Here is a 15,574-nt window from a genome sequence, read left to right on the forward strand (position 1 = left end):
GTAAACTGAGGCAGAACCTAGGGCCAGATTTGGCTATCACTTGTCATTAACCCTTTTTCCAATACAGTTTAAAATAATTATGTATTGTTGGACTAAGATAATGTTTTCTGTATTGAATTACACTCTGCTCCTCCTAGAGCAGGGGTCCCCATCCTGTGGTCCATGGACTGGCACCGGACTGCGACATGCCAGAAACCAGTCCGTGCAAACAAGCAAAGCCCCATCCGCGGGATGAAGGCAGTACATGAAACCACGCCCCCTCCGGTCTGCAGAAAAACCTCTCTCCACGTAACCGGTCCCTGGTGCCCAAAAGGTTGGGGACCTCTGTGCTAGAAGTTAATTTCCTCAGGTGTAACTGAGGACCTCTCCTTTGTCAAATATTTTCATTTGGAAAAAATGGGATCCCATCTCAATTAAGGTATCCAATGGTGAAAATATTGAACTGAGAAGGCCCAACTTCAACTCCTCAATGAATATGGACCTCACTGAGGTGTTGTGAGAATAAAATTATGGGAAACCCTATATAAACTGCTTTGAATCTCACAGACAAAAAGGCAAGAATATAAATGTTCAGTGAAACACTCCTGGATAAATGAAAACAAAATTTCATTCACAATTTCATTCCATATTTGTTTCAGATAAAAAGAAACACTGAAATAGTTTTTCTCCTTTGATACTATTTATAATAAACCACTGGAAAAAACCTTGGCATTGACCTCTTAATACCTCTGTAGAGGATTTATGTAGTTAAATAGGCTCTTTTACCCAGCATGCTTCTGTATTATTCCATATTAAAGGAAGGGAAAGGTAGGAGAAAAGAAAGAACAAGTGGTAATCTTTCTTTTTGACCTGATTTCTGGTTGCCATAGCTTTTATTCATGGATGATAAAATTGCTAAGCTTTGTAGCTTCTCAGTTTCTGGAAGTTTACAAAATGCATAATAAAAATGGAACTGTACATTTTTACAAAAGATCTCTTTTAAAATAACATCCAGTTCCATTATCTTTGTCAGTAACTGTTCATAGGAGTTAGTGGCAAAATCCCACACACTTTGTCTCAGAATTAACTTATTTAACCCTGAATAAAATGGTATGTCAGACTGTCGCTTATGACTCACACATTGGCACTGCAATTTTCTAAAAAGGATCCTTACTAAGAATCATCTGAATACTTGTTGAATTCTGTAACAATGATCTCACCCTGCAGACCAATTTTGATTTTATAAGCATGCTCTCCTGTATGACCTCAAAACTACATTTCTGTTGTATTAATCTTTATAGTTCATTAATCAAATGGTCCAGCGCTTTTTTATTATCTTGGAAGGATGTGAAAAAAAGTGGGAAATTAGGGGACTAGAGAATAAAATGTTTTAGGGACTTCTTTCACAGCCACTCAGAAAAATAAGAAATCTACATTATTTTGGCTCTCTGATAAGTTTGAGTGCCACATTATACATGATGGATTCCAAAATCATAAGTCTTCTTAACTACACTTACCAGATCCGATCAGTAGGCGGGGGAGGAATGTTAATTGCTAACATCCCTTTACACTCTTGCACCTCAACGGTGAGCAGGAGGGGTGTATTGGAGACTTCCTCAATCTTTTTCTTAATGAATTCTGTCTCAGTCGCCTTCTGGAAATATTTTGACTTGGTAATTTTATCCACAAATCTCATTATTTTACTTGTTCGGTGCCCTGATGGATACCTTTAAGGGAGGAAAGAAGAGGAAGTCATCTAAGTGAGTTTCAGCTACCCTTTAAAAAATAAAGGCTACGGTAATGCTTTGGGGGTATTCTGCAGCTGAAAATACAACATGTTAAGGGCACAGAATGCCAGTCTGCTGCTAAAGATTGTGAAATGTTGTACAAGTGCACAGACAGCAAAGACTTATATTTTTTGTGAATAAAAATGGAAAGATCCATAGACCTGGCTATGACAAGTGCCTGCACTATAAATCAGAACTAATTTAAAATCGGACGTTAGTTACTCACATATTAAGGATTTTGGTAAACAGTTGGCCCAATGTTCACTATTACTCTTGGATAGTCCTATATCAGGGGTCTTCAAACCTGGCCCTTTTATGACTTGTGGACTTCAAGTCTCAGAATTCCTCAGCCAGTGCTGCTGGCTGAGGAATTCTGGGATTTGAAGTCCACAAGTCATAAAAGGGCCAGGTTTGAAGACTCCTGTCCTATATGCTGCTGGGATTTCTCCCAAATGTTTGAGAGCTCAGGCCAAACAGGTGGCTTACGTAGCTGCAGTGGACCTTTCAACCCCAAACTTCAAATTTAAGGATTTAGCAAGAGAATGCGTAAATTAACGAATTCTGGATTTTTCCTTATGGTATTATTTTTCTCAACTTTTTATATTATGGTTTTGCTGCACCTTTAGGTTTGATTGTTACTTGGTGTGGATCCCAGTAGATTAGAAATGCAGACTATAAATGTTTAAAAAAGAAGCCTCTGGGGATTTTAGTCTGTTAGTCGTTGCTGATTATAGGGCCACTGCTCATCTCTGAGCCAATGCTGCCTGAAGACATTTCCATGGTCATGTGGCCAGGATGATGTCACGGAGCGCTGTTACCTTCCCACCATAGTGGTACCTATTTATCTACTCGCATTTGCATGCTTTCAAACTGCTAGGTTGGCAAGAGCTGGGGAATATAAATGTTAGATGTAAGAAAATAAAGATTGTAATTAAAAGTAAAGTCAGACATTTTTCTGAAAATAAATAAGCCATGCCTGCTAGAAATTTGACAATGCTGCTAAACATAATCTATGTACGCAAAGGACTATTAAATCTACTGATTAATCTTTGGATGATGTGCAGTTGATTGGCAAGAATCAACTATTATTACTACCTTATTATTAAATAACAGCAGCAGCAAATCCTCTCTGCTGAAATGAAAAAAAAGGATAAACTTTTCTGCAACAGATAAAGCAGAATGATCTTTCTCTCAAGTAAAGACTTAAAAATAGCTACAGGAAAATAATTATTTCTGCAACTTCGATCATCTGTTACAGTTGCTAAATTATTTATAATCTTGCTAAGAAGCTGCATTGATCTCTATGCTAGTCCAAAGAAACATTTCAATGTCTGTTATCTAAATGTTTGTTTGCATTAACATAGAGATATTTTCAGACATCATCTAACCAGCAATTCAGAAAAATCCATGCAACATTTATTTTTGATTAAAGAACTATATTTCATTCAGCCTGTACTAGTCTCCTCTCTCGGCAGCACTTGAAATATACAAGTTGGATGTTCTTACACACTGAATTTGTTAACTATAAAATAAGCTGCTATATATATGAAAATATCATAATCATAATTGTATCATAATATCATGATCATAATTATTTCTTAGACCTAATTCATTCTAAATCTTTTATCCAATAACTGCTGAAAACAGCCATCTTCAAAACTAGATAATTTACATGATGACTTGTAAATTTATAAATGCCAAATATGAAAAAACAGGGCTGCCTCATATCCCTTATATTTTTTTTCTACTAATTAGCAAATATAATTAAGAATCACCTAATGAGAAGGCCATTTGGATTATTCTAATAACAAGTATCTAATTATTTCCAGATGTATGGCCAGTAAAATTGGCACTCTGAAAACTGCATCACCGAAAGCATTAAAATGATAAATATAGACTGCAAACATTGAAACATTTATAGAGTTAGCTTAAATATCCTATTTAGGTCGAATTTAATTTGAGACATTGTACAATGTTTTCAGGGCATTTGAGGCAAGCACATAATACATCTCTACAACTCATTAAACCAATCATGTTGCTGTTATTGACTGATTGACTTCCCAGTTTTTGTAAATTGCCCTAAGGTGGAGCCTCTGGATGGACTCTAACAGATTTAAAATACAAAATGAAAACAAAAAATCCTGCAATCAATACGAGTCCTGCTGATGGCCCCCAGAAACATTCCATCCTGATGCAAAGCAAAGGGACATAATATTATTTTAACAGCTTCCCAAAGTGTCTGGAGGATGGGGCTACTCAAATCTTTCAAAGCAGGGAGTTCCAAAGTGCAGGGGCCAAAACAGAGAAGGCCCTGCTGTCTGGCCCATATTTTTGCTTCAAACAGAGTAAGAAGTACATATGGGCCTTCTTGTGACATTTTTCACGGCTCAGTTTAGAAGACCACATAGGTGCCGTGACCAGGGGGGCTTTTGCCCAGGTTTGCCTGGTGCGCCAGTTGCGGCCCTATCTGGACCGAGATGCCCTACGCACAGTCACTCATGCGCTTGTGACCTCTCGGTTAGACTACTGCAATGCTCTCTACATGGGGCTGCCGTTGAGGACCACTTGGAGGCTTCAGCTGGTGCAGAATGCAGCCGTGTGAGTTGTGATGGGAGTCTCCCGATACTCCCGTGTAACGCCTCTTCTCCGCGAGCTGCATTGGCTTCCAGTTGCCCTCCGGGTGAGATTCAAGGTGCTGGTGATGACCTATAAAGCCCTACATGGCATGGGTCCGGATTATCTTAGGGAGCACCTGCTGCCAGCATCAACTTCCCATCATCCTGTGCGCTCCCATAGAGAGGCCCTCCTTAGGGTGCCGCCGGTTAGGGAGTGCCAGCGGGTGATCCCCAGAGGGAGGGCATTCTCTGTGGGTGCGCCTGCCCTTTGGAATGATTTACCTGTGGAACTCCGGACTGCCCCCGATCTGCGTTCATTTCGCCAGGACCTGAAAACCTGGCTTTTCGATTTATCAGGCCTGGACTGGGGTTTTAGCTTTTTAAATATTGTTTTAATTGTTGGGCTTAATTAATTTAATTTATTTTAATTTTATATTATCTTTTATATTGTATTTTATGCTGCCCTGTAAACCGCCCTGAGTCCTTCAGGAATAGGGCGGTATAGAAATCTAATTAAATAAATAAAATAAATTTTTATTGGATAGGCAGGTTCAACCCTGGCCAGGTAATTCCTAACGTCTTTTCCTAGGGTTGCACTGCAGCTATGGAGCAGTCTTGCACAATCCAAGGAAAAACTGCAAGTGCTTCAAGGAATTGTGGATAGGAACTATATTAGCATTTCTGTATGTTCCAAAGTACCTTTTGCCTTTGGTTCAAAGTACTACACAAACCTACTGTGAAATAATATAACCATACACACACACACACACAAAACTAGATTTTTTTTATTGTTAGAGAAAGAGAAGATACCTTTGATTGAATGACTAAGCACCAACGAAAGATGCACCATTGTTGATAATGCACACAATAGCCAGAGACAAACTCAACCAACGGCTGCCTGAAAGCAAAGACTCACCCTTCTGCTCCTGCCACTAAATTCTTTTCGCTTCCTGATGCTTCTGGAACATCATCTTCCTCTGAGGATCCTGCACTAGAAGATTCTTCATCGCTGTCTGCAAGGTAATATGCCCTTGGCCTGAAACTGAAAGGAGGGACACAGGTCAAGACAGAAGCAACACTTACATTAGCATTGGTCAGGACAGTATTTTTATGCCTTAGGCAATTAGAGACTTTCTTCCATTCACTTCTGTCCCCCCAGTTTGTTTTTAAGTGCACTGGAGTTCAGACAAAGGGTAGAAATGTACATCAATCTGCTTTCTCTGAACACAACTGTGCCGGACTTTGCTTAAAATAAAAGGAAATGGGTTTGTGTATCCTACATGCGGTTGAATGAAATGTCAAATAAATTAAAGACATATAAGGATGTGTCTCTTTCATACCTAACTTCCCAATATAATGGAATACAATGTCAGCAATTATAACATTAAGATGAAGATGAGAAACTTGGCATGTACTTTCATTTTTTAAACGTAATGGGATAGGCTTCTGAGGTCCAAATGAATTGCTATGTGAAAAATCAGAATTGATTTTGTAAGTGCTGGATGCTTCCAGAAGAATGGGCATTCCTTCCACTGTCTTTTCCACACATACATACCTAACGTATTAACCCAACACCCACAGCTGAGTCCTAGCTGCACTCCACTCTAGGCCACTAGCAATAATGGAATCAGAAATATTTTAAGCAAGACATTTGGCAAATAAATGCAAAAGACATGACAGCCTCAGATGCAAAGCATGGCAAGGAATAGTTTTCCTAAGGCTTGGAGCATCTTTGCAGGATCTCTTGCATTTCAAGTTGTCTTTAAAAGGAATCGCACAGTTGATTGTGCATTAACTGTGAATTGTGATTTAAGGGGAGAAATGCTAAGTACCTCTCTATTTTATCAACAGCTTTTCCTGGGACTGAAATCTATTCATAATCAGTTCCTGAGAGACTGTTCTTTAAATCTTGGTTATATAGGTGGCAAAGTTAGAAAGAAGACCAATGCCTTAAGCCAAATTTGATTTGGCACCAACCTCAAGATTCTTTCTTCCCAGCTGAGAAAGGACTTAATTTTTCTTGTGTGTAATAGAGACAGCGCTTTTGCAAAATCTGTGCAACTGCCTATTAGCTGACTACATAATGCACCCCCTAAATATCTGACTTTATTTTTTAAAAAAGAACAGCTCTTTAAAAATTCAATCACTACAGAGTAAAGATTGTTCAACAGAGATTATAAAACTTTTCCTTGCCAATAATCTCTTCTGCCACCCATAATGCCCCAAGATAGTTTTCTCTTTGGTTGATTGGATAAAAGTGGGTAAGAGGGACAGTTTGAAATAGATAACGCTAAAGAAGTAGTAGTTTAAGAAGTTCCCCATCCACCCACTGATCCCTCCTGAAACAACTTTATTGCTTTATTTAACATTTTGTGGTCATGTATTGTACATAACATGTATTTAGCCTCTTGTACAAGTTCCTGGGAATAAATGGTTACTTTTTGTTTGCTTTATGCTTCAGTGTTATAAACAGAGAATCTCCTTTTTTCTTTCATCCTTTACAGCAGAAGCCCTCAAATTTTGGGCACCAGGGACCAGTTACGTGGAGAGAGGTTTTTCCACGGACCGGAGGGGGCGTGGTTTTGCGTGCTGCCTGCATCCTGCGGATGGAACTTTGCTTGTTTGTGTGGACTGGTTGCTGGCATGCTGCCGCCTGGTACCGGTCCACAGATCAGGGGTTGGGGACCCCTGCTTTACAGAATTTATAATTCTTGATCAAGGTGCATCCCAGACCCAAAGAAAAACTGGTCAGAAAATGCTATCCAGTAAAATTAGTTCACAACTTAACAAGCCAAATATTTAGAATTAAAACAAATGCAACAACCACATATAATAATACAAAGGCCTTTAATTCCCTCCTTAAAAGTAATCCAGCTGTCACAAGAGAGAACTGATTCCTAAAAGCCCAAAGATTGGAAATTGTGACTCTGGAAAAGCAAACGGAAAGATGACCTTGGTAATATTTGGGGAGGTCAAATTGTTGCTGGAGCCCACAAGTGCTCATCAAAGGAAAAATTAAAATCCTCACTGTAAGAAGACAATAATCCTAATCCTATCCCTCTGGAAGCTCTAGAGAAGAGAGGCCGAAAGACCATTTTTTCTGTATCCTGCTATTTCTCCAAAAGTTCTATACCAATCTGATCAGCAGGTGTTTCGCACAAAAATTATATGATCAAAACTCCATCATTTAAGACTTTCTTAGGGATCGGTTACAAACAGTGAGGGTCGGCTCTGCTTTGTCCACCCCCCTGAGACTTTGCACCGGCACGCCACAGGGCTGTGTGCTTAGCCCCTACCTGTACTCTTTATACACTTATGATTGTGTATCATCTGACCCATCCACTGTGATAATCAAGTTCACAGATGATACAACTGTGGTGGGTCTTATTACAGGTGGGGATGAGACAGCATATAGGGCGGAGGTACAAAAACTATCCATATGGTGTAGTAACAACAACTTGCACCTAAACATCGGCAAGACGAAAGAGATGGTGTTAGACTTCTGGAGAAAAAAGGAGGAACCTGCCCCACTTTACATCGGAGAGAACTGTGTAGAGAGAGTTTCCTCCTTTAAATTTCTGGGAGTCTACCTCCGTGAAGATCTGACCTGGAAAGTTAACACAACTCAGGTGGCTAGAAAGGCCCAACAGAGGCTTCACTTTCTTAGGGTGTTCTACCTGGAAGAACAGGGTAGAACAACAGCTAATGACCCTCTTTTACCGGTCTACTATAGAGAGCATCCTCTCGTATGGTATTGTGGTTTGGTATGCTGGTCTGACAGCAGCGGATAGGAAAGTATTACAGAGGGTAGTGAGCACAGCACAAGACATTGTGGGCTGTTCCCTGACACCACTGGATGACATCGCCAGGGCTTGTTGCCTTGGAAGAGTGAGGAAGATTCTCAGGGATGACTCACACCCTGGACGGTATCTCTTTACTCTCCTACCATCCGGTAGGAGATATAGGAATATAGCCAGCTGCACCAACAGGCTGAAAAATAGCTTTTATCCGTGGGCTGTTAGGCTTTTAAATGGGACATAATCTTATGCAGAATTGACTTGGGAGGCCAGTGTGTGGTGTAGTTGGTTCACATGGTGTGGTAGGATGGAGGGTTTGTTGTCACTGTGTGTTGGGGGGAGAGAGGGAGAGAGCACGGGGGGAGGCTCAGCTAATCTCAATGTACACATGTTGTACTTTGACAATAAAGGTTTATTATTTATTATTTATTATTAATTTTATTATTAATTCCACAGCAAACTATACTAATGTGAAAATGATAGACACAGACATGGTGACCACCACTCAAATGGTACCGTTAATTACAGTGATACTTTGGTACTCTACAGCTTTGAAACTCATCAAATTTGGTACTCAATGCATTTTGATGTGGAAATTTTGTCCCGGTACCCATAGTTTGTTCGGTACTCAATGCACAACATAGAATTTGTCAGTGTTGGCTGCCTTGTGACTCATTTACATTATTCCTTATTGGGAAAAATTGTTTGGTACTCATTTTTGATACTCACCATGCCTCGTGGAACGAATTAATGATGAGTACCGAGGTACCACTGTATTTGCATCCTAATGTCTGATTTGTTACAGCCTGAGGATAATGATAAAGCCACACATGTCATCATTAGCTTCCTCTGTCTTACAAATTACCGGTAACTCAGATTTTTGTATCTCACAGAGTTTGACAAATGTTCCTTTAACTGCTTGGGAAAACAAGTAATCTAGAACAGCCTGCCAATTTTTATAGATTGCTATGAATATTTCTTTCCCACGCTCCAGAATTTTTCCAGAAAGATTGACATGATAGACTCCAGTAACTTTCAATTAGGGCAGCAACATTCTCACCATCCTAATCCACCCAGAGCGGAGCTCCTGGTCATTTTTTAAGGATTCCACATTCTTCTGTTCACTAGATTAGATTTAATAGGAAGTCATAGCCACTGCAGATAGTAATGGTACTCTGGCGTTTTAGGAACCGTTTCTGTAGATTTTTCTAAAATGATCACTTTCTTATATCTTTTGCTATAAAACAAGCAGAAAGCCTATTACCAATCCTATCAAATTATTTTGCTTTTGTTATGACTGTTAGCAATCTGTGTTATGATCTTGTGTTTTAAACCAAGGATAAAATGACTGCCATAGCTTTCAATTTTGTGCTTCAAACAGCTAAGTTCAAATTCACCTTCAGCCGCAGAGATCTCTCTCTCTCTCTCTCTCTCAGCACAATCTACCTCATAGGGTTATTGTTGAACAGAATGTAATTAAGGAAGAATCCCATATACACTGTGTTGAGCTTCAAAGGAAAAGGCAGGAAATAAATGCCATGATGTTAATAAATAACCTTGTTACCTTTTAATTCATTCTGATGAAATCTATAATAGCAGGAAAAAATGCTACAAGCCTCCTGATAAATGTTCAAATTTCTCTTTAAAGCCATAAAGAAGGAAAAGCAGTGTCCTGTGATAAAATACTTAAGCATATCTGGCCATAAGCACACAACCATGAAGAAAAGGGCTATTCATAGGATTTTCTAATAATATTAGACCAGAATAGCACTGAAACTGCATTATTGTTTGCACTTTGGCACCTTTATGATTTATCACATGATTTTATTTGCAGATTTCAGAAGGCTAGTTCTGAAAGATTTTTTTTAAAAAAAAAAACAATTCCAAAGTTAGAAGCATTCATATTTGTCATTCTACCCATAGCTCAATTTTTCCAGATTTGCTGCTTTACACTGCAGATGGGAATAAGCTAGATATTAGGCTCACTAGAGTGTTTCTGCACCATCTTCAAGCAGTATCAGTAGTATTAGAGAATTACTACTTGTAATAAGTAATGTTTGCTTCCAAATCTAGAGAGCACGTTTCTCTATCCCTCGACACCCCCACAGGCAGACATACTTCAGACATTCCAAGAACTGTGGAAAGAAAATATATAAGACTCCTCTTTCTCTACTACTTTAGGAGCTGTTGGAGTGATTCCAGCTAGAACTACCGGTAGTATCCAGGACATATAACTATGAGCCAACCCAGTGATGCCCTTGACGTGATGTCCCGGTGCTTGGAGGCGGTGCGGGTCTGGATGGGAAGGAACAGGCTCAGGCTGAACCCCTCCAAGACCGAGTGGCTGTGGATACCGGCATCTCGTATTGTCCAACATGTTCCATCTCTTTTGATGGTGGGGGAGGTATTGCCCCCCTCAGAAAGGGCCCGCAACTTGGGTATCCTCCTGGATTCACAGCTTAACTTGGAGGATCATCTAACTGCTGTGACCGGGAGGGGGGGCCTTCGCACAGGTTCGCCTGGTGCGCCAGTTGCGCCCCTTTTTGGACCGAGATGCCCTATGCACGGTCACCCACGCCCTTGTCACTTCTCGCCTGGATTACTGCAATGCTCTCTACATGGGGCTGCCCTTGAAATGCACCTGGAGGCTTCAGCTGGTGCAAAATGTGGCACACGGGTGCTTATGGGAGTTTCTCGATACTCCCATGTTACACCACTCCTGCGCGAGCTGCATTGGCTTCTGGTTACCCTCCGGGTGCGATTCAAGGTGCTGGTAATTATCTTTAAAGCCCTACATGGCTTAGGCCCGGGGTACTTGCGAGACCACCTGCTGCCATTGTCAACCTCCCATAGCCTGGTTCGCTCCCACAGAGTCGGCGTCCTCAGGGTTCCGTCGGCTAAGCAATGCCGGCTGGCGACCCCCAGGGGGAGAGCCTTCTCTGTGGGCGCGCCGACCCTCTGGAATGAGTTGCCTCCGGAGCTGCGGATGGCCCCTGACCTTCGGTCCTTCCGCCGTGACCTGAAGACATGGATGTTCCAACAATCGGGCCTGGACTGACTATAGTTTTAAATTTGGTTTTATTGGGTTAATTGTTATGTATTTATTACATTTGTTGTTTAATTCTTTTTTAAATTTTGTATTTTATGTTTTTTAACTTTTTATTGTTGTGAGCCGCCCTGAGTCCTTAGGGAGAAGGGCGGCATATAAATTTAATAAATTCAATTCAAGTGTGGAAATCATACAAGTTTGATCAAGTATTTGAGAAGGCAACTGCAAGTGTATTAAAGCTAACTATCAAGATATACTGGTTTCAAAGAACTGACTTCTCCATACAAAGATTGTGTAGCATATGCACTGAACAGTGGTTTCACCAATAGGGAAAGGAAAAAAACCCTTCAAATTCAACATGCATTTGAGAAAACCTTCTGAATGTTTCAGCACTAACAGAATCAACAGTACACAGAATGGGATGATATGACACATACCACTCACCAGAAAAAAATCCCAGATTGACGAATCCAAATATTATTAAAAAGAAAAGAAAATGAAGGGGAAATAAGAATAAGTGTTAAGTTAGAGAAGAGACAGTACAGAATAATTTCTGGCTAATTTCTATTTAAGACACTTCATTTGGCCAGCATGAAATAAACAGAATTAGCCGACCTTTTAAAAAAGTGCATTTTGTTAAGTCATATAGTGTAATCTAGACTATTATTAAAATATCACATACACCGATTATGAAAACATGAATTAAAATATATAGCTGACAAGTTTTTAATTTTTTAAAATGTACATGGAGCTCAACCATTTTGGGGGAAGGGGGAGGCAAAAATATATACTATTCCAGAATTATGTGAAAGGTATAATCAGCTACATCTGGTGTCAACATAAACAGGGTAAGCTAGTCAACTAAAATATGAAATCAACAGAGAAGGATCCAATAGAAAAAATAGTTTAAAAATTAGTCACAATTCATAAATACCTGTTAATTTCAGCTTTTATTAAAACAGAATGTAAACATGTTCGTTGATAGCTGTACATCTGCATGCCTTGAGTCTCAGCCGTATTTTTATTATTATTATTATTATTATTTTGTAGCAATACGTCTTTCCTAAGAGCTTGGGAGCTATGCCAGCAGCAAAATATATTTTCTTCCATTTAAGGCAGACTCTATGTATGTCAGCTTTACTGCAGTTTGCCCATCTTCCTGCAAGGCTGATAAATGGGTCTTTCAGCAGGAAAACAGCAAACAGCACGACAGAAGGACCAAACACATCTGAGAATTTAAAATCTCATCCAAAAGTAAGCACAGGCCAGAACAAAAGATGATGAGGAAATGGAAGGAAGGGAGAAAAAAAATTCTTTGTTGCATTTTGTGGCTAGTTGAAATTTGAATTGGGTCTGTATATACATTCCACTGCCCAGTATGCTATATTTCAGTTTGCTGGGATGGTTAAGACAGAGGTCTTAAACACATTCTACAGTCCAGGGCCTTTCAACCTGTGGTATGCATACCACTGGTGTGGAGGAAAAAGGGAAAGAAAAGTGAGGGAGAAAAGGAAAAGAAAAAAGAAAAAAGGCATTGACTTCCGACTTCCTCTGTTGCAGTAGAACAGGGGTGTCAAACTCAATTTCATTGAAGGCCGCATCAGCATTGCGGTTGCCCTCAGGGGGCCGGGTGGGTATGGCCAGGGTGGGTGTGGCCTACTGGGTGGGCGTGGCTAAAGTCCGTAGGGCCTACTGGGTGGGCGTGGCCAGCTCTACATCGTTCGCATCAAGGGTGCCTATGGGGGCCTGGGCAGGAGTGGGACAGATCTGAGGGTCTCTGGCAGAAGGAGGGTCTCTGGGCCAGGGCCAAGGCAGTGGGGGCCGTTCCCTCATTGTTTCCAGGATGGCTTCACGGGCCACATGAAACCACTTCGTGGGCCGGATCCGGCCCCTGGGCCTTGTGTTTGACATGTCTGCAGTAGAATGAAGCATTAACATCAAACCTCAACTTTTTACTTTTCCATAATAGTATAAACTAGCCATTTCTACAACAACAAATCAATATAATCAGTAAAACCCAAAATCCCCCCCCCCCGTTTTTTTTAGTCATCGAGTTTTTGACACCTTGTTAAGCAGGGTGGTATTTGAATATTGCCATATCCAAAAAGTGGTACAATGTGTGAAAAGGTTGAAAAGCCCTGCAGAGGCCACAACGGCTCAACAATGACAGCTGCTGCTGGAACCCAAATCCCGCTGGACCAGCTCTGCAGACCCCTGCTCTCTGCTGCCACCATCATTATATTTTTATCTCACTTTTTATGTATAACTCAACGTATATTCTGAGCATAAAACAATAACAATATACAAAAGGCTCATTGATACCTTTTGAGCTTGAGGATGACAGAGTTAGACTGAGCATTCCCATAAACAATTACAGGTAGTCCTCGATTTACGACCACAATTGAGCCCAGTATTTATGTTGCTAAGTGAGTTAAGTGAGTTTTGCCCCATTTTCCGACTTTTCTTGCCATCTTTGTTAAGCGAATCACTGCAGTTGTTAAATTAGTAGGACGGTTGTTAAGGGCTTGTCAGCAGGTCACAAAAAGGAATCACATGACTCCGGGACATTGCAACGGTCATAAATATGAGCCGGTGGTCAAGCATCCAAATGTAAATCACGTGACCATGTGGGGTTTAAGCTGCAACACTTAGATACGTGGAAAATGGTCCTAAGTCACTTTTTTTCAGTGCCATTGTAACTTTGAATGGTCATTAAATGAACCGTTTTAAGTTGAGAACTACCTGTACTACATTATTTACTATAAAAAAATTCATTGGGTTTTTTCATGGATAAATGCAGAACATTGCTCCTTCTTTCCTGAACAAAAAATTAACTGATAACCATATTCCTGCTTACCCTTCTTTACCAAATTCTCCGGATTTTAATGCTTCGCCCAGTGGTTCTTTCCCAAGTTTGGTCAAATTCATCTTTGTCTCGAGGGTCATCAGAAAAGATCCATTGTACAATATTTCCAAGTCAATCCAAAGTCCTAGAATTGTTGGGAGAAGGTCACGTTAAGTATAAACCACAAAAAGTGTGTGTGTGTGTGTGGGGGGGGGAGGAATCTGCCACAGGATGCAAATTACACACATGCCTTCAGATTGTTTCCACCTCTTCTTTAGAAGTCAGGGCTATTATTATGAATGTAAACTCCAATTTGATCGGTAAAGGCAAGCATGAAGCGAAGACTGCATTATATCATTCAGCAGATTTAGAAATGTTAGCACTCTAATTGGTAATAATGTCTCTACCTGCTGTATTGATCTTACAATTAGATTGTTTCAAAATCCTAAGTTTCTGGAAAATAAAGAGGGTGATTCTTTCTCAAAAAGAGACTTGCTATGGAGCACTCACTTTCACTTTTTTTAGTCTTAAGAAAAGCTAATGACCAGTTTTTATCCTAAGATGCACTACTGTTTAAAATCATAAAATTCATAGCTTGCTAGCTTGTGACAGTGTACCTACAAAGTAACACAGGCAAAAGACTGTTTTGTTCCATTCAGACAGTAGCAAAATAGAATGTGAACTCAGTTAAGACATACATGCACAACCGTACTTATTCATGCTGTTGGATGTCTGCATTTGAGTGTGGATAAGAGGAAAATCTATTCAGAAGAATGGAAGTGGAATAATTTCTACGTAGCACACTGGAGTAGCAATACTTATATTATATAGAGGATCTTTTCATAAAAAGTAGGCCACGTGCTGCAAAGGAGTACAGGTAATCCTCAACTTACAATCACAATGGAGCCTGGAATTTTGATCCTAAGTCATTGTGGTCATTAAGCGAGGGAGGCACCTCACAAACGCTTCACTCAATGACTGCAGTCCTGGCGCCTCCAGTTGTAGCTGTTAAGTGATCCTGTGGATCATTAAGCAGAGTATAGGGTGCCTTAAGGAGTCGGGGAGGGTCTGCAAAGCCTTGGCCAGCCACAAGATACAGTAGCGTGGACAAAGCTGCTGTGGGCCAGGAGGCCTTGGGCCTTCTCTCTGCTCTTCCAGACCTGAGAAGCTTTGGGTAGAGGAGATGGCTCCTCTACCCAATCATGCCCAGGAGATAAATTGCTCCCCTTCTCTTTGGGTTTTTCTGAAGATGCTGACAGGTGCACTCAGCTGATGGGAGATGCAGCCTTCCAACGGAGGCTGCTTCACACCCTTCCACAGGTGGATGCTGGGGCCTAGTGGGATGTGGGAGAGGCCAAAGGCCGCCATGACTTCAGCAGCTTTGCATGTGCTGGTGGGTTGGGTAAAATGGCTGAGTTGGGTTAGAGAGATAGACAGATGGGGGGAGTTGCAGTGCCCATTCAGTCAGTCATAAGGAGGGGTGGAGTGTCCAAATTTTCATT

General features: G+C 40.6%; 1 protein-coding gene across 3 annotated transcripts in view; it reads right to left on the minus strand.

Moving 5' to 3' along the window:
* TEX2 (testis expressed 2) overlaps positions 1-15,574 on the minus strand; it is a 104,193-nt gene that overhangs the window by 3,570 nt on the left and 85,049 nt on the right. For all 3 annotated transcript variants that reach the window (XM_081319494.1, XM_081319493.1, XM_081319495.1), the window contains exons 8-10: positions 14,085-14,217; positions 5,298-5,423; positions 1,497-1,706 (exon numbers count right to left, since the gene is read on the minus strand). In XM_081319494.1, the coding sequence (XP_081175620.1) occupies positions 1,497-1,706; positions 5,298-5,423; positions 14,085-14,217 (469 nt within the window). The remainder of the gene's footprint in view (positions 1-1,496; positions 1,707-5,297; positions 5,424-14,084; positions 14,218-15,574) is intronic.

The sequence above is a fragment of the Vipera berus genome (assembly GCF_964194415.1).
Source record: "Vipera berus genome assembly, chromosome: 2".
In the NCBI taxonomy this organism is placed as follows: Eukaryota; Metazoa; Chordata; class Lepidosauria; order Squamata; family Viperidae; genus Vipera; species Vipera berus.